The following is a 19247-nucleotide window of genomic DNA, read 5'->3' as shown; positions in this document are numbered from 1 at the left end:
CATGATTTTTAATAGACTTTTTAAAAGGTTAATTACAACTACCATTTATGTTATTAAATAGAAGTTCAGGCACAGAACCTCATGCTTGCCATTCAGGGTGTCAATTTGGCCTCCTGTCCATTAGACTTCAACTTTCTCTTTCAAGCATGGAAGTTCCTCAGGCCCCAGCCTGGTTCTAGTGGCCCAGCTTTGGGAGAGAGCAGCACATTTTCAGCCTCGTTTACTGTGTGCCAGTGTCTGAACCTGTCTCCTCGGTCTGTCCACTCCTTTCGGTTTCCTCAGCTGGGCTTATGGTTTGGCTGGGTGGGTACTGAGCTCTCCCAGGACCTCTCAGACCACCTCCTCTGTTTCCATGGATACAAAGGAGGTGGGCGGGTGTCCTGAGCCAGCAGTCACCACAGCTGCAGCTCCATGGCCAGCCCTGTGCCAGGCAAGGCCTGTTGAGTCCTCGCCTCCAGAACTTCTCCTTCTGGCCCTAAATCAGGGCTAAGGGCCTCAGTGGAACTCATCTTCACTGTGTCCAACCAAGCCCAGTGAGGCCATCCAGCTGCGCTCCCTCTTCCAAAGACCCCGGAGTCTGAGGACCCCCTGGTCCTCTCTTTCCCATCTTGCCGCACATCTCAGGTCCCTGGGCCAGAGTAGGGGAGCAAGGCTATGAGGCAGCCTGGCTTGTGCCCTAAAGAGTCCAAGAGAGCCTCGAGGAAGAATGCAAAGGGGCCAGAGGCTGCAGGGAGAAGAAGGCCAGGGCACTCAGGGAGTAGACTTCCAGAGGAGCAGTCGGTGGCCCGCAGCCAGGTGCAGCAGGTCACAGGGGAAGGTCACAGCTCCAGCGGCCTTTACCTCCTTTCAGTGCCCAGACGCCCAGTGCTCCACGCAGGCCGCCCGGCTGGTTGGAATCTCCCCACTCCACCCTGTTTGCATTTCCTGGCAGCAGTCTACAGCAGGACCCTTCCTGCCTCCTTGCTCCGTGGGACAGGGTCTGGGGCCTGATAAGTTAGTGGGAGGTAATGGCCTTAGCAAGTTCAGCGGTGAAGTCAGCACTTGCTCTGCCTCTCTAGAGCCAGGAGGAGCCGGGAGAGGGCCAAGTGCGGTCTAACCTCTGTTCCCCTTGGAGAAAAGGCCCAAGAATCCGGGTGGCCCTAAGCAGTTGAGGTGCTGTTCTCCAACCAGAGATGGAGGGGAGGGTCTGAACCCTCATTTGAGTGACTGGAAAGAAGTCCCAGGAGCTCCCCTCCCTGCCTGGCACCTGCCCACAACTTGGGCCGGAGGTTCTAATCGAGGGGAGAGTTCAAATACTGTACTAGAGCCAGCGTTGCCATTGGGATCAATTATCAACAGCAATAAAGAGCTGGCATTTATTGAGCACGTATCTCCAGGCACTGTGCAAGGCACTTGGCATCGTTTTTATTTTTTTTTCACCATGAACTCTTTTCATCCTCATGACAACACTACAAAGTAGGTACTATTTACTGTACCCTCATCTGACCATCGAGGAGGCAATGGTCAAACGCAGGCAAAGAAGTAACTAATCCCAGGACACATAGTTAACAAGTGGGAGGGCCAGGACTTGACCTCAGGTCTCGCTCTGGCCCATCCTTAGGCCGCCACACGCCACTGCCTCCCTCATTTCAATGGACTCTGGCCAAACGCTGTGTCCACAGTTCAGACGAGCCAACGTCGCCAGGTCTGCGTCAGCGGTGGAGTGGAACTGGTTCTCAGACGGCTGTGAGAGCCCGTGTCTGCGTGCTTCTAACTCACACAGTGACATAGGGTCGATAGCCTGAAACAGGGCAGGTGGGAGTATTTACACCGTGAAAGTTGACAAACGCTACAAATCAGGGGCTTTTTCCTCCTGGAAACCACTGGTCTGGCTGCACCAGGAACCTCCCAGCCCTACAGCAACTGTCAATGCGTCAAGCAGAATGGCCACAGGAATAGGCTAAATCTGGACACCTCTGAGCTGAGCCCATGCCTTCTCCTTAAGGGAGGCATGTCTGCCAAGGTGTCCTGGGAAGCTGCTTCTGGACCCAAGACCAGGCTGGAGAGGCAGGAAAAAACCCAACTTGGTGCTTAGTCCAAGTTCCGCTGATTACTAATGGGGGGAACTTAGGTGAGCAATTCAATCTCTCGTTGGTAGACTGCGGACAGAATCGGCAGTGACTGCCCTGGGCCTCCACGAGATCAAGTGTCGCAGATGAGTCAGGACCTGGTAAACTAAACTGGGCCAATCATGAACTGTCTGGTCCTTCTCCAACCTGCTGGTCCTCAGCACGTTCCAGCTGCTGGAGATCGGTATGCTGCCCACCCCCACCGCTTCCAGACACTCTCGGTCCTATGAGGGAGGCGGTCAGTTGGCCCAGGAGACCCCCCCCCACTGCTCAGTGTGGCACCACTCCTCCCCTCCCCATCGGCTGTCCGACTGGAGTCAGCTCTTAGCTACTTGGGAGCCTTGACGTCCCTCCTGAAAGCAGAAGGTCCCTCTCAAGGTGGGTCAGAATGGAAGCTGCTGCAATGCTGGGCCACTGAGCTGTCTCGGAAATCCACCACCGTTACTCTCTCTCTCACCCCTTTCTATACTGTGCGGGCAGATAAAGAGAGACAAAAGCAGGCCCAGCTTCTTATGTATTTTGCAATAAATCTAAATGAAACAAAACAACCCATACAACTCCAGTAACCTTGTACATGGGAGGGCCCCAATGCCCCCTGGGGTAAAATCAGGCTCCCCTGCCCAGCCCAGGGCCCCGGCCAGAACCAGAACAGCCTTGGACACGAGACACAGTAGAACGGTTCTTGCACTCAAAACATTCTTCTCCTTCTGGAAGCCAGAGGGCAAGTCAAATTCAATTAAGTACAATAAAAACAACATGACACTCAAAATAAGAGCTATTTATTACAAAAGTAAATAGCCTCTGATTCTCCATGGAAACTTTTTGTTTTTAATATAAATTGTGGCTCAAGAAGTTGGCTGGAGGTTGGGCTGACCAACAAATGTGTTCTTCCTCCACCGGCAAGTTTGTGGGACATGTCCATTTCTGCCAATTCGGGGGCCACAAAGAACCACCCTCACAGCCCCTCTTCCCAGCATCTTCCAACAGGAGAACCTCAGCGCTTGGAGCTGCATCAAACCATGTGGCCTTGTCCCCAGAGAAGTAGCTGCCAGTCTGGGCAAGGAGAAAGAGGGAGTAAGCAGACAACTGTCCTCCCATCCTTGGAAAGCAGTGCTAGAGACAGAGGGACCCTTTGTCCCCAGTGTGGCCAAATTTGCACAAGAGATGGGCAGAAAGCTGCCTGAGACCACCCCCCTTCCTCACCCACGCTTGGAGTGACCACCCCTCTGGCTCCTTCAGAGCCCCTCCCTTCCCAAGCGTTCCTATTAGGAAATCCAAGGCACAAGGGAACATCAGCCACCCCCTGGTTGTCACCACACGCCACTGTTCTTTGGTCAGGGCCAAGCCCGAATTCCTGCCATCTACCTCCGGGAGCACACCAGGTGGCTGCCCCCACCCAGCTCAGAAGAAACCAACTCCACCTACGGGAAGGAGGGGAGGGCAGTGCCAGTGTGGAAGGGGTGAGCAGAGGTTTCTCCATCCCTGCTCTCCTTGGCTTCCAGATATGCAATTAAGCAAGCAGTCCAGACTCAGCACACAGGAGGCAACGCTTCCTGCTGGGGAAGTCAGAAGGGCGGCAGCCCTGGGAGACGGAGGTCATCAGGCCCCGGATCTAATTAACAAACGTGCCTTGCTTTTGATATTGGTGTATTTCCTCCATTAACTTTAATGATGGTCTGAACGTCCACGCATGGCCAGAAGCTTCCCTCCCCATCACTCAGTAGGGAGCACAGCCTGTCCCCAGGACCAGTTTCCAGTCTCCATGGCAACCGCCTCTGCCGATGCTCTGAAGAGCTGCGACCCTGTCAGAGTCGGTGGAGGCTACAGAGGAGAGAAGGTGGAGTGTGGCAGGGACTCAGCATTAACCTCGAAGCTCCAGGGTCCTCTGAGACCAAATAAATATGCCGTCATGCCCTGGCGGGGTCAGGGGCGTGGTAGGCGGAAGGGCTGGCCTTGAGTTGGTTCTGTCGTGACCCAAGGGTTTTCTTAATCCCTTTCATTTGGGGAGGAAGTGAAAGGAGCAGCTCTGAGCCTCTTGCCTGGGCTTCAAAGTGACAGGCAGGAGTGTGAGTGTGCTTCTAGGTGCTTGGGGTCTTCAGGGAGATTGGTGAGACCATGAGACAGAGGAAGGGGGTTGAAGGGGAGTAAAAGGGGGTGTCAGCAGGGGAGGACTTGAGAAGTAAAAATAGGGGACACTGAGTGACATTGGTGCCACACATCCACCTCGGCTGCCCAGCAAGGGGCCCAAGGGCGCCCAGCCACCGGGACAATGCATCTGTCCCGTCGTCACAGCCATGCTGGACACAGAGGGAAAGCATGGGTAGTGAGAAACCACCTCTGGCACCCAGCACGCCATTCCTCCTGCCAATCTCATTGTGTGACAGTCTCAGAGAGCGAAGCGCCAGGGCCCAGCAGGGCCAGCCAAGGGCTGGTGGGTCCTCAGCTGCCTCACGCGGGAGCCCAGTCCCCTGTGCACACTGCAGCTGGAAATTCGGTCTCCGGCTGCCACGCAGACTTCCCGGCAGCAGCCACACGGGGAAGCTGCAGTGAGGCCACCCTCCACTCCTGCTCAGGGGCGCTCAGTGCTCATTTGAGGAGAGGAGCAGCACAGTTCTGCCCGCCACAGCTGCTCTTGAAGGTCAGGGAATTGCTGCTGGGCCTTACCTGCAAACCAAATCCGGTGTGAAAAAGATACCAGAAAATACGACTGCCACCTGGACCATTTCTTAGAGTGTGTGCCGCTCAGCTGTCCACAGTCAGAGCCTATGTTCCACAGGTGTGTGGACGAATGTGCCCTCACACTCCCACCCGCTCTCTCACACTCATCCTTCCTTAGGCGGCACGTGCTGGGGAATGTGCCTGAGTGAAGCTGTCCTGTCCTCGGGGGCTGAGCCAGCACCAGTGATGGAACCTGCAGGCAGAGCCGTGGCTCCCTCTAGTGCTGGGGCGAAGTCCGGGTCTGCTCCTGGAACGTGGTCCTCGCAGGCAACAGGATTCCTCGGGCAGCTCCTGCCACGGCTGGAGGGTCCGGGGCCTGGCCTCACAGCTGGCTTTCCCCCAGGAAGTTCCTGGACTTGGGCTGGAGTCCTTGCAGTAGCTTCAAAAGTCCCACGACTCCAGCCACCTCAGTCCTGCCATCGGACTTCGGGGGTCCTGGGCGAGGGGACCGACCATCCCGTAAGCGAGAGGGTGGAAGAGGTAGAAGCTGTGAGGGAGAGTCCAGAGGGAGGGAGTTGGCATCCGGGCCTCCGAGGGGACCAGCGGCCCCAGGCCTTTGAGCAGCACTCCTCCTGTGGGAGCCATGGGAGCTTCTCCACCCACGAGACCCATTCCCTATTGTCACCCTGCCTGCCCGACTTTGCCATCGGCACCCTGTAGCCTGAGAGCTTAGTAGACGCTGACTTAATGGCAATATGGGAAAGGACTTTTCCCCAGAAGCCCAGGAGAGAGACCAGAGCGTTTGTTAAAATGTGGAAGTGCTCTCAGGCCACAGGTCAGGCCACCATGCCCCATCTACATGTTCCTGTGGCCCCCCGCCCGACAGGGCAATAACTCCCCACGGGTGGTCTGCGAGGGCCCCAAGGAGGGGAGAGGCAGGGTGGCTTTCAAAATAACACCCTCCTTCCGGTTTTTCGGAGCCACACCACATGCCTCTCACCCCGGGGCCCACCCTCTCCCTGACGCCACTGCGCGCCGTCCTAGGAGGGAGCCACTGTGACTGCAGAGGGGCCCCCCAAGGAGGGCTGGCCATGTAAAAAACTGGGAACCGCCAGCATAAGGAACGAGTGCAAAGAGTTAGCCCCACGACTCCCCCATCTGGCTGCATTAGGGTCCCCTGGGGAGCTTTGAAAACTGTGGCTGATGGGGCCCGAACGGGGCTCCCATGAGTCGAACCTCTGGAGGTGGAGGTCAGGCACCAGCACGCCTAGAAAGCACCCCAGGGGACGCTGCAACGCACCCAGGACTGAGGCATCAGGGTGGCGGCCGGGCAGCAGCATACAAAGTGCAGGGGACGCTCACCTGTAGGCTGTTCCCAGGAGCAGGCTCAGGACTCCCACCGCATGGATGCTGCCGGCCAGAGGAGAGGAGGCCAGGCTCCAGGCACAGAGCCGCAGCAGAGTGTCCCACAGAAGGGCTGGCGGACAGGAGAGAAACCCAACCCCACCCGTCAGAGGTGCCCTCCCAGCACTGCTGCTCCAGGGCGCCTCCACCCCTCCCCCCCCCCACCTTACTGCTCAGCCCAGGGGGGCGGTGCTGACCTGTCAGCATGCTGGAGAAGAGCATGGCGGGGAAGTAGTGGTGGAAGTAGAGGACCCGGCCCATCAGGAAGAACGGGAAGTAGTGAAGCACCCAGCCAAGGAGCAGCTGACCGCCTCCTCGCAGCAGCACCTGGGACAGCCCTGGGTCCGAGGGGCAGAGCCCCAGTCAGCAAGCAGGGAGGGGCAGAGACCTGGGCTCCAGGCCAGCTCTGCTCCTTCCTTGTGTGACATGAAGAGGCTGCACCGCCTAACGGGGCCTTCTTTCCCTCACCTGGACCAAGCCGAACAACCCTCCAGCAGCCGGCAAAAGACAGGAGCAGCTGGCTCTCAAGAGCCCTGCTCACAACCCACCCAACCCAGAGAGACCTCAGCACCCACAGCAGGAGGCAGCGTGGCCTCCAATGGGACCACAATCCCACATACCCTAAAGGCAGCTTCCCCGACCCTCCATCTGCCATATCTCTGCGGCCATGCAGATCGTGGCAGGGCCCAGGCGAGGGCAGAGAGGGGGATGGAGGAGGGACAGGAGGGAGTCTGGGATTCAGCCGCTCAGACAGGGAGCTGCAGAGGCCAAGACAGCCTGTGCGAGCGTCTCGGGTGCTGTGGTCCATGGCCTGGCAGCTGAAGTTACCAGGAACAGCACTAGGATGGGGACCCACGGGCCGCCGTGCGGGCTCCTCTCAATGCCACCAGAGGACGGGGCCAGGGAACAAGGAGCGGTCAGAAGGGGACAGATGGGCAGCTCTGTAAAGAGGTTAGAGCGAGACTCCGAATGCAGGATGCATGGGTGTGACCCTCAGCTCTAGCACTGATAAGCATGCGTCCTGCAACAAATTTCTTAACCTCTTGTGCCTTGGCTTCCTAATCCGAGGAGTGGGGGCAATAATCCCTACCCTCCAGGAATGCCGGGAGGGTTCAGTGTTTAACACAGCACCAGGCACTTGGTGACTGAGCTTTAAGAAGCAAAGGAGAAGGGAAAGTGTGGTCCCTCCACTGGCAGGCCTCCCCCTGCCAGCGGCCAGGTCGGGGAGGGACAGGCGCAGGGACCTGACCTTCAACCTCCGCAGGCAGATGCGCCCCTCTCTGCGCAGCAACAGCCAGGATGCTCCCTGAGAGGAGGTAGAGGGCAAGGCTCACCAGGTTCAGCCACCACACCACCTGCGTGGAGGCGAGGACAGGCGGTGAGAGGACAGCCGTAGCTCTCCACAGGCCAGCGTGCGGGTCGGAACCAGGCCTGTGCGGGCACTCACCGGGTTGCCGAGCAGATATACACGGAAGTCCGTGTCATTGACCCCTGAGAAGCGCAGGCCCTGGGGAGCAGAGGACAGGCTGCTGATCTGGGGGCCAGCTCTTCTTAGCTGCCCTTGTTCCAGGGGGAGGGAGGCGGGTCACCTTTCACAGACAGGGAGCCTGGGCAGAAGGCTCCGAGTGCCCAAGCCTGTGTGAGCTCTCTGGGAAGGCTGGGCAGAACCAGGCAGGACACAGAGCCCCGCCTCCGGCCACCCCACGCCAGGCGGCAAGGCCTCGTCCTGTCACCCCACCTCCACCAAGTCCCAACGGGACCTTTCCTGGCTCCGTTTCCTGGGAGGAGCTCTAGCCAGGTGTCCTACCTGGTAGTTGACAGGCCAGTGCCAGGGTTTGGACGTGAACTCATTGTCCTTGGGTTTGAGGCCACTGTTCCCCTGCAGGAAGGTGGCAAAGAACAGCTGGTCAGGACGGATGGAGGGGCTGACAGAGAAGGGCGGCACGGGTTCTCTGAGAAGTGGCCAAGCGTCAGGAGAGACCTCTCTCCCCCTTCTCCCTCTCGGGAAGAACCAGGTGCCGGCTCTCTGTCACTGGCCACCTGCCTACACGACAGCCTTACTCCTCCCGACAAGCAGCTGTCCACTTCCCACCTGAGAGTCCAGTCAGACCCTCTCCGCCTCAGAGAAAGAGGAACGAGGGATCTGTTTTCTGCGGGCACAGGACATGTGCCCCTCCTGCAGGCCAAAGACAGGTGGGAGAGGGTGAGGAGGAGGCACATAACCCCAGGGCTGACTTATCTGTCCCCTCGGAGGGCCAATTTCAAACACAAACCCAGGACCACGGACGAGTGGCCGAACTTTAGCCCATGACACTGTAATACCGTAGCCCTGCTGAAGTCGGTCTGTGTGCTCCATGGACACCTGGGGTTCACACTTGAAGACGGTAAGGGGCCTCTGCCCCCCAGAGGCACATTCTACCTGCAAGAAGGGCTATCATTCCGGTTGGGGGTGCGGGCTTAGCCTGAGGGACCCACACTTGGCTCCTTCAATCCAGCCGCCAAGAACACCTAACAACCTGAGTCCACACAGCAAACCCAGATGGAAGAGGGTCAGGATCCTGGATCCCAACCCCCAGGACTGGCACCCGCCTGGTCGTCAGGATACACCGAGAGGCGTTTCCCCGAAGAGGAGTGAGGTGCTGGGAGTCAGGGCGGGATTTCTCCGCCTCGGCCACACTGCCCTTTGGGGCTGGAGAAGCCTTTGGTGCAGGGCTGTCCTGCACAGGGTAGGATGTCTCGAATCCCTGGCCTCAGGCCACTGGATGCCAGAAGCAGCCCTGCCCCTCAGCTATGCCAACCAAAAACGTCTCCAGGCATTGCCAAACATCCCCTGGGAGGCAAAATCACCCTCTCTTGAGAACCACTAGTCTGGCCCAGGAAAGCTCCAGGCCCTGGCTGGTGTGGCTCAGTGGGTTGGGTGCCAGCCTGCAAACTAAAAGATCCCTAGCTCGACTCCCAGTCAGGGCACATGCCTGGGTCGCAGGCCAGGTCTCTGGATGGGTGCACGTCAGGGGCAACCAGTTGATGTTTTTCACATCAATCACCCCTCCCTTTCTCTCTCCCATCTCCTGTCTCTAAAAAATAAATAAAATATTTTTTTAAAAGAAGAAAGATCCAGAAGGTCTGGTTCAGTGAACCACCACTCGGGGCCTCACTAATCCGACCACCTGAGAGGTTGGTAATCGCTTGCAAGCCCCACACAATAGCTGTGCTGCTCCTCCAGGGACAAAGTGCCATTGGGTGGGGGGTCAGACCCAAAGGGGCCGGCTGCACAGCCCCTGAACCACTGTGGCCATCGGAAAGGCCCCAGAGTGAAGAATGAGTCACTCTGGACCCCTGAGCACCAGCTGAGGGGAACTGACTCCTTCAAATCAGTACTGTCCAGTCCCAAATTCAGGGATCCCGGCCAGAGCTGTAGTAAGCCACGGGCACCCTACTCACTACATTGCACTCTGAGAAAGCCAGCTCCCTTCCTAAACCCAGACATGGAAGGAAGGAAAAATCTGTGACCGTTACAGGCACGTGCATTTATACACCGTTCTCTATGCCGCCGCCTGCAGTGGGCCTGTCCGGCTGACCCCGCCAGGCCTTCTCCGCCCACACCTCCGGCCCTCCACTCGGCTAGCAGAAAACCACTCTGCCCTGCAGCTCCCGCCGTCTGGACCATTTTGATCTCTCTGCCCATCCCAGCCCCACATCAGTTAAGGAAGGAAGGTCCCCTGTGTCCCTTTTCTTCTGAGACTTTACCTCTTCGATAATGAAATCAACGTCCCTTTCCTTGTTGGACTCTATAATGGAGGAACGAATGAGACCATTTGGGCTCAGTCTTAAAATTCTACCCAGACCTGGAACGACACTTTGACTGACAGGCACACATTCAAAGGAGCTGTGTCATCAGGCCACAGTGACAGCTACAAGCAGGAAGTCAGAGAAGACATGACCCAGAGATGGCTTGCTGTCAACTCATCACCTCCCAGTGTGCAGAAATGACAAAAGTTGAATTTTTAAATCTAATCTGGTGACTGAAGTTGACTATATTCACTGCCACTGCGTATACACGCACTTCCAGAAAAGTCCACTCCACAGTGGCTCACCAGAGGGAAAACAACAGCTGCCACAGGGGGTGGGATTCAGTGGCTCCCAACGCACCCCCTCCGAATGCCGGCTTGGCTTTCCCTCGCCGGGCTAAAGGGCTTCCCCCCAGCATCCCCTGCAGCAGGGTGTGTCCCACGTACCGGGGAAAGCAGAAGCCAGTGGGTAAAACTCCTCAGTGTATCAATTTCCTCCCTTAAATGTTCTTAGACCTTTGACTCCAAACTGCTGTTAGCTACTAAGGACACAGAGCACAAACAGCGGGCCTCAGAAAACCCTAAGACAATCAGCCTCACCCCTAAATGGTCTGCCTGGGAACACAAGGGGCTCATGGTTAAGGTTTCACACTGCATGTAAACGACACACTCAAATTAGCTATTCATCCTAATGGCTCAAAATTTCATAGGATGGAAAGGACTACCAGTGTCTTGGAATCTTCACCCAAGGACACTGATTCGCAGAGCTCCGCTCCTTGCACAGATCTGAGCATCCCCGAGGGCGGAGGAATGTGTCGGTCCCTCTCACTGTCCCTGAGAGCCTGCTGGCCTGGCTCAGACGCCTGGGCCCACCTCAGACACCCAGCCCAGGGACTCTGAGCAAGGCCTTCATCTCTCCGGGCCTCAACGCCCTCACCCATAAACAGGGAACAGCAGTCTCCAGAAGACTGTAATAAGTATTAGTCAATATATGCACAGGGCTTAGAGGAGTGCCCGGCACCTAAGGGCTACATAAGTTTTCACAGGTATCGTCACTGTTGTCATCTCCATCATCATCGTCTTCATCACCGTCAGCGTCCTGTGACAACTGGAAATGCCTCTGAAGGCCAACTAAACCAGCACTCACAGAGGAGCCACCAAGCAGGGGGCGGGGGCACAGTACCCGAATCATCACCAGGTGGGACTCCAGCAAGACCTCAGGGAAACTGGGCTGCAGCACGTCCAGGCTGATGTTTGGCACTAGAAGAAGGACAGAGTAGACAAGCTGTGTCACACAGTCTCTCTCACAGCTGCGCGTGGCGCCCGCACGGCTGCTGAGTCTGAGCGCAGCTTTCCCAACAGGCTGACTGCCGCGTAGGAGGAAGTGCCAAAGACAGGGAGGAAAGCCGGGCCCCATCCTTGGTTGTTCATTCGGCTTGTACTGAGCACCATCAGGCATCTTGGGAAGTACAAAGGCAAGCGGCAACAGGCCCATTGCCGGAGCTCGGCAGCTCTCGGCACAGCCGCCCCTCACTTCATGCTGCGGCCAATGCTGCACCCCCACCCACACCCCGCTCGGCAGGAGGCTGTGAGGACAGGGGCCAAGTTCACCTCATTCCCCGGTTCTCCCCAGGGCTCCACATGGTCTGATCATACTCAACAAAGAGTAGTTGAGTTAATGAATTAGCCGGTTGGTTAAATTAGGTGGTAAAAGGAATGAAACGGGAAGCGTGGAGAGAAGAAATCAAGCAGAAGCAAGGAGTGGGCAATCTAACCACAGAGGATGAATCCGGCAGTCATGGAGCGGGAGAGGGCGCGGCAGGGGAAATGTCGAACTGCAGCCCAGGAGCACAGCTGTGGGCTCGGACCCAGGGCTGAGGCTGGATGCAGGGAGGGCAGGCGCTCTCCACAGGGGGTGGAGGGAAAGCCCCAGCCTGCACCAAGTCCCGGGGACAGGGAGGTGCCCACGGTGCAGGGTTCAGAAGGGCCCAGGAGCAGACGAGACGTAGGGACCGGCAACACAGGCGCGACCGGGAAGAAGAGAACAATCCAGCAAAAGGCAAGGAAAGCGAGAAGAGGCAGTGAGCTCTGGCCTCCAGTGAGGTCCCTGGTCATCTCAAGGAGCGGAAGTTTAAGTGACCGAGAAGGAAAAGGAGCCACCTCCCTAGACAGCTCTTACCAGGAGGTGAGATTTAAAAAGGAAAGTGGAAACAATGAGGTAAAGTGGCAGCAGCATCTATAACGGCTTCTCATTCTAAGGTCAGAGCCAGCCCCGGAAGTGCCCTCACTCACGTTTGGGATTGATGTGGTCCTCCACGTTCCACATGGAGCTGAGGGTTTCCTTCAGGTACGGGTTGCAAGTGACTTCCACCTGCTCCCAGCCCCTGTGAAGACAGGCAGTCACAGAAGACCCGCCACTCGCCAGCACGAAGGGCCACCCCCCGCCCTTCCTCCACGGCACCCCTCTCTCTTCAACACAGTGGCCATGCCTTTGCACCCCTGCACCAGGTGTGTTCTGGCATACACAATGCCCATTTCAGAAAGACCTCGAGACCCAGGCAGTTGTCACAAACCACATGCACAAATGTTCAAATGTCCAAACACATACAACACCAAAGGAACTCCGGACTCTGTGCTCTGTAACACACCTGATGCCTTTTCTCCCTCCACCTCCCACTAATAATAAGCAAACATGAGATGAATGTTGATAACGGGGGAGCAGAAGCTTCTGGACCACTTGCAGTGCGAAAGGAAAAGCACGAGCCTCGGCTGGAACACCAAAGCCCCAGAGACTCACCACTTGGGCAGAACCTTTCCCGAGGAGCCCAGGACACAACCTGTGACCAGATGAATGAAGCGAATGCGACTTCTCAGCACTTTGACCCGGTTTCCATGTTTTCTGTTTATAATCTCGATCCGCCAGAAATCATTTGAGTCCCCTGTCCCATTCTGCCAGTTAAATCAAGAAAAAAGTACAAAGAAAGTAAGATGACCTGAGAGAAGACATTTCAGATGCCACCATGTCACAAAGATTGAAGACTGAAATGCCCGAAATGACCGAGGCAGGAAAGGGAACACAAGGACCAGGGAAATACCCCAAGTGATGGACGCTGCTCTACTCACTGCCACTGCCAAGGACATGGCCCAACTCCTGGACTGGAAGTCCAACCCTTCACTGCACAGGACAAGCGTCAAAGTTCTAAAGAGAAGTTTCTGACCTTAAACCAAACTCAAGGCATCCCCCTGAGCCAACACGAGTGCATTTGGGCCGTTTGTCTCCATTACCCTGGCCGTCTGGGCCCTCACTCATCTAAGCCAGAAGGGTCTGGCCTGGGTGTTGCACTTTGGAAATTAAAGCAATTGTGTCTCATTCTCCCCAGCAGAGGCCCACAAGGTGAAGTTCAGAGTCTTGGATGTAGCACCCACTGGGATGAGCAAATAGGATTCAAGTCCACTTGATGAAACCCAGAACTCATACTGGTACACCAAAGCCCCGGAGGGGAACGTAACTGAGAGTCATAAGTCTAGTTACCCACTGGCTGTTTCTGTTTTCAAATTACTCCCTGAGCCCTAAGTACTCATTGAGCTTCCTCTGTTAACTGCATCACCTCAAGGCGGTAAAAATCCAAAAGCAATGTGGTTAATATCCCTCTGCAGAACAGGGAAGTAATCCTTCAAAATAAGGCAAATAGGACTTTGGGACCTGGCAAAGGATAAACTTACATAGTCACCTGGGGTCCCGTTGTGGGTCTGTGGCTTCGATGTCCAATGTGATTTAAAAGGGACCCAAACAGTACTGATATCTGACATTTATTAAGTGTAAGAACATAAAAACGGCATGGTTACTATGGGAGGAGAGAGGCGGAAGCAGACAAACTTCACGGGCCGCTTTCCCCACAGCAAACCTAGCCAAAGGCCCCAGACAGGCAGAGAGCCCCCCCGCGCAGCCTGCCATCCATAGGGACATGCTGGGGTCCTGGGAGGCTGTGTCCGCCGTGTGGCCCGGAGCCAGGCCCACCATTTTTCACATCCTGCTCACACTGCCGTCGCTCACTTACTAGGCCATAGCCAGTGACTTGATAGTGCTTCCGGGTCAGGGGGGCCTCATGATAGTGACTGTGCAGGTTCCGAGAAGTCCTGGAAGTTGGAAGAGAGAAGCGCCGTTACCTCGAAGAAAGAGATGTGCAGCGTTTCTTCTTCAACCAAGGTTATTTAAGCCTCATCTGTTAGTGTGGCAAAAGAAAAGAATCTGAGTATTAAATTCAACACGACAGGAACTTCCTGCCTACTTGCCGTACTCACAAGAAACATCCAGAGAACAATGAAAAATACTTAATACTACAATTAAAATTTTAAGTATCCATAATCATAATGACCAGAAAAAAACACTCTCATAGCTTTTCTATAATATAACCTCTGATTTTTAAANGCGGGGGGGGGGGGGGTGGTTGCGGAATGACATCAGCGTGGTGGCCCTGAAGCCCTTAGCTTGCAGGTGTGGGGAGAGGAAGATTAAATCTGCAATCTACATGTGCCTGACACAGCAGACCTCCTCCCTCCGTCTGCTCATTCTGCTCCCATGTCCAGCTTTATAAAGGGGGGCTCTGTGGGGAAAGTGGGGGTCTAGTTTAGCTTTTATTTACTTTGTGCTTACTTTAATCCATAATAAGAAATAAATGTTCATTATAAAAGTTTTAGAAATTTTCAAAAATAAAATTTAATGACATGATTTATTAATAAAATGAAAAATACTTAATACTACAATTAAAATTTTAAGTATCCATAATCATAATGACCAGAAAAAAACACTCTCATAGCTTTTCTATAATATAACCTCTGATTTTTAAAAGTATCTGATATCTGATTCTGTATCTATAAAAGTATCTGTATCTGATAATTCTAATACACACAAAGGATGTTTTTTTAATCCTCACTCAAGGATATGTTCATTGATTTTTGAAGGAGAGGAAGAGAGAGAGAGAGAGAAACATTGATCATTTGCCTCCCATACGGCCCTGACTGGGGATCAAACCCACAATCTAGGAATGTGCCCTGACCAGGGATTGAACCCGCGACCTTTTTGGTGTACGGGATGATGCTCTAACCAACCAAGCCACCCAGCCAGGGACTGTACATGAAACTTTTGAGAGCTGCTTCCTCTAGCTATTGTTCTTATTGATTCTTGCATGTGGTGTCCTAGTTCCTTGTGTGTTTAATTATTATTTTACTGTGTACTATTCACTGTCACTGAAAAGCTTTTTTACGGGAAGCGATGACAATGTCTTTCCCAAAAGAAGACTTACCTTTGCTTTTAGCCAGACAGCTAGGAGACATTACCGAGCCACCATCATGTTTGTTTAAACTCCTGGCTTAAAGGTTTTGAGACCATCCAGGGGAAATGAATTTGGGCTGCAAATCCATGTGAAGATCAACCAACTGGTAGTTACATCGTCTGGGGGACCAGCGGCAGTGCCTCCCAGCCCCGCTGCCCCCAAGCCCTCCTCAGCACTCTGCTCAGCACCAAAGTAACTTTTTTTTAAATGCACTTTCTCTTTTTAAACACTTATTTATTTATTTATTTATTTATTTTAGAGAGAGGAGAAAGAGTGGGAAAGCAATTTTAATGTGTGGTTGCCACTCGTGTGTCCCCCCAACAAGGACCTGGCCTGCAACCCAGGCATGTGCCCTGACTAGGAATCGAACCAGTGACCCTTTGCTTCATAGGCCTGTGCTCAATCCACTGAGCTACACCAGCCAGGGCCAAGGTAACTTTTTCATATGTAGACAGGGCAGATTTACCCTTACTCTAACCTTTTTAGGGCTCCCAATTTGGGGGATCGGTTAATAAAGTTACCGCTTTGGGTGGACCCAGGACTTTGACTTTAAAACTGCATCTCTCAAGAGGCAGTCAAAATCAAGGATGGAAACTCCAGACTGGGGGTCACACACAGTGCCCCCTTATTTTGCTGGATCCCCCTTTCACTTAGATTCTGGCCTGGTGACTCCTTACTATCTTGTCAGCTGTGTGGTGCTTTTTAGAAGATGCTTTTACATTATTCTAGTTTTATATTTATATTCCACTTTTTATATTAATCATTTTCAATGAAAACATTAGTTAAATAAACTAGCTTGCCATATTCTTGGAAAAAGACTCTTATATCTTTCTAAAGGTGGCCACTGAAGAAGCAGTTTTAGGCAACTGAAATTTTTTTTCTGTCCTCTAAGAAAGATACCTTCAAACATCAAAGTCCCCAAAGCCAAAACAGGGAGGCAAAAGCTGGGCAGCTTATCTCATGGACCTTTGCAAAAACCACGCTGCAATCCAAAAATGCAGCCTGGTTCCACAGATACACCCTCAGCCACATCTGACTTCTGTTTATTTCCAGCCCCAAAAAACTCCCCACCTCCCCACCCCCCATTCTCGGGGCCCATCCCACTTACCCCAAACAGCAAATTGCTTACTCTTTATGCTCTAGTCGAACAATGTCTCCATGTCGTACAAACTCCACTGGGAACGAAGGGTCTAGGTGATCTGCCAAGGAGAAACAAGCTCTGATACTGAAACCACCCACTCGTTAGGCCCCTGTGGACTGAGTCACAGGCGGTGGCAGGTGCCAGAGGTTCTATCAGAGCCGTGAGACCAGAGAGAAAGGCCCCCGACTCTCTCAGGGGACTAGAGAGGGGTGTCCCAACATGATGCTTGAAAAGACTCTTAACGGAGAGGGAGAGTTTTGCCGGGTGCACAACGTCGGGCAAAGGCAGAGAAGTACAAAAGAACAAAACTATTTGATGGTTGCATACGGGGAAGGTGGGTGGGCACGGAGAAGACTGGGAGCATGTGGGCTCATGAACAGCCGGGGCCAGACTGCACCTGCCAGGCTGGAAGCTGCGGCCTCGGCTGACGGGCACCGAAGCCCCCGCTGGGAGGGTTTTCAGCTGGGCAGCCAAGCAGTAGTAAGGTTTTCCTTTTAGTAGTAAAAGCTAGTCTTCCAAAATTAATTCCATGCAAATCACCATCTTCCCTGTTCTCCTCAAAATCAAATGTTAAACTCTGCAAACTGTGCCAGTGATTATCTTGTCTCTGGCAATGCACTTGTGAAGAGTGAGGTGAAGAAAATGAGGAAATGATGAAAAAGCAGGAGGCCAGTGACACTCGAACAACGCAGGTCTAAACTACACAGGTCCACTTACACACGGGCTCTTCAGTAAACACTGCGACTGTATTGTCTCCTCTCTATGACTTTACTTCATAACATTTTCTCTTTTCTGGCTTACTTTACTCTAAGAATATAGCACACGATACACATACCATAGAACACACGTGTTAACCGACTGCTGATGCTGTCTTTCAGCAAGGCTTCCGGTCAACAGTAGGCTATTGGTAGTTAAGTTTGGGGGAGTCAGAAGCTATACGTGGATTTCCGACTGTGCAGGAAGCCAGAGCCCCAACCCCCGCGTTGTTCAGGAGTGGACTGTACTCTGTAGCACCCAGAAGTCAAAACTGACCAGGATCTAGAAAGGCAATGATGACGGAAAAGGAACTGGCAGTAATCACAGCGACACAGAAGAATCCTTGCAAATTTCTGTCCCCAACAGTGAGACACCTACACTCACGGTCAGGAAGACAAATTTACCAGCACAGGTCACTGGCTCTCAAGAGAGTGAGAAGACTCAACCAGAGAGACGCCCACTCCTTTTAAGGTCTCCTTAAAAGACGAATCAGCAAGATGACTAATCAAAAAAGTCAACGGAAAGGAAAGCTTTACTTCATACAAAATTGGGGGGTGGATATTTACAGCCATCACCTCAGTCCACACAGCTCCCATTTCCCATAGTGCTGGTAGCTGTCTGCCTTCACACAAATCCTTAGCTGCTCAGGTGAAATGCAACGACTCTAACCAAGTAGCCACAGTGGAATAACAGACCAGGGATCTTCTAAGATTTGGCGCATGGCCACATGACTTTCGAAGTAAAGCTGGCCTTCCCTCATAACACCTCACGGTGATAGACCATTTAAGTTTGGCCTGTGGAATCAAAACACAGCCGATACCAGTATTAAAAAGGTATACACAGAGACCCTGCCCGAGAGCGTCCTACTTTCTATTACTGAGGAATGGTATACAAAGCCAGTGACCGTGTAGGCAACATTCCTAATCCAAAAATCACGGCAAGAAGAGGAGGCGCGGAAACGAACAAAGAAGGTGAATTAAGATGAGCGTCTGCCCATTCCCCACAAGGGCTCAGGAGGAGCTGACTCCAGACAGGCTGAGCCTGGTGGGGGTTGCTGAGGGGTCGCAGGGAGCACTGGAGGCACAGAAGCCCCTGCAGGGGCTCAGACGTGAGTGGGCGATGCCCCCTGCTCTCTCGATGCTGTGGCAGAGGCATAATCTGCAGGAGCTCGCTGTCTGACGGAAACAGGAACATCCAGACACGGTCCACGTCATAAAGCGCCGAGAGCCCGACGGCATGCCTCAGAGCGGCCGGCCCAGGCCGGGCAGAGGCACACCAGCAGGCTCTGAGTGAGGGGCCGGCACCAGCCTGGCGGGCTGTCAGACCTCTGGCCGGCCCAGTCCAGGGATGACCACTAGGCAGCTGCACTCTAGCAAATCAACACACCCTGAGCTGCTCCACACGCTAGGGTCTGCAATGCTTGGTGTGTCCTAAATCAGAAATGAGAGCGGCCACCCTGTGCCCCAGCTGGGGCCATTCACTGCCCCGGGTGGCATGCCCAGGTGGCCCTCTGGATGGAGTCTGAGCCTTGGCCCGCACTCTGGCTTCGAAGTGACAGATCTCATCTTGTCTTGCTCAGGGCTAATCCCCTCGGCTGACAAGAGCACTCTGGCCACAGCAGAAGCTCAATAAATAACAGTTAAAGGGTAACTGAGATGGGGAAGAAAGATGTTGTCAAGAGTGCTCAGGAAAACCCACCTCTATACCCTTCTTTTGGAGGCCTGAGAAATGTCAGGGAGGGCTCAGAGTCAGCAATGACAAGAAGCACCAGGTCCCTGCCACATTACCTGAGTTTGTATCGTGTTTCTTGACAATCCACAGGTTGTTGTAGTCCTTGTGCAAATAGGTGGTGACCTGGGGAGGGGGAGGGGGTGGGAAGGAGAACACATCACTGTCAGCACGACCAGCCCACGACAAGCACACCAGCCCCAAGGGCAAACCCGCACTGCTTCAGCCTTTCAGAAACCCCAGCCACTAACCCGAGGGGCCGAGCTTCCCAGCAGGACTCAGAAGCAGCGCTGGTGAGCGGGCTTCTCTCCTTCCTTCTGCATTTAGGGGA

The 19247-nt window shown here is 54.1% G+C and overlaps 1 protein-coding gene across 2 annotated transcripts in view; it reads right to left on the bottom strand.

Moving 5' to 3' along the window:
* Nucleotides 1-2871: 2871 nt before the first annotated feature.
* POMT2 (protein O-mannosyltransferase 2) overlaps nucleotides 2872-19247 on the bottom strand; it is a 55008-nt gene continuing 38632 nt past the window's right edge. For both annotated transcript variants that reach the window (XM_037031674.1, XM_037031675.1), the window contains 12 exons: nucleotides 18976-19042; nucleotides 16421-16490; nucleotides 14017-14095; nucleotides 12756-12907; nucleotides 12251-12342; nucleotides 11142-11218; nucleotides 7978-8049; nucleotides 7618-7677; nucleotides 7420-7525; nucleotides 6368-6508; nucleotides 6129-6243; nucleotides 2872-5313 (listed from right to left, as the gene is read on the bottom strand). In XM_037031674.1, the coding sequence (XP_036887569.1) occupies nucleotides 5208-5313; nucleotides 6129-6243; nucleotides 6368-6508; nucleotides 7420-7525; nucleotides 7618-7677; nucleotides 7978-8049; nucleotides 11142-11218; nucleotides 12251-12342; nucleotides 12756-12907; nucleotides 14017-14095; nucleotides 16421-16490; nucleotides 18976-19042 (1137 nt within the window). In that variant the 3' untranslated portion in view covers nucleotides 2872-5207. The remainder of the gene's footprint in view (nucleotides 5314-6128; nucleotides 6244-6367; nucleotides 6509-7419; nucleotides 7526-7617; nucleotides 7678-7977; nucleotides 8050-11141; nucleotides 11219-12250; nucleotides 12343-12755; nucleotides 12908-14016; nucleotides 14096-16420; nucleotides 16491-18975; nucleotides 19043-19247) is intronic.

Source organism: Sturnira hondurensis, unplaced genomic scaffold (assembly GCF_014824575.4).
Source record: "Sturnira hondurensis isolate 20B ecotype Veracruz unplaced genomic scaffold, ASM1482457v3 Scaffold0021143, whole genome shotgun sequence".
NCBI classification, from domain to species: domain Eukaryota; kingdom Metazoa; phylum Chordata; class Mammalia; order Chiroptera; family Phyllostomidae; genus Sturnira; species Sturnira hondurensis.
This window is presented reverse-complemented; position numbering and strand designations above follow the sequence as displayed.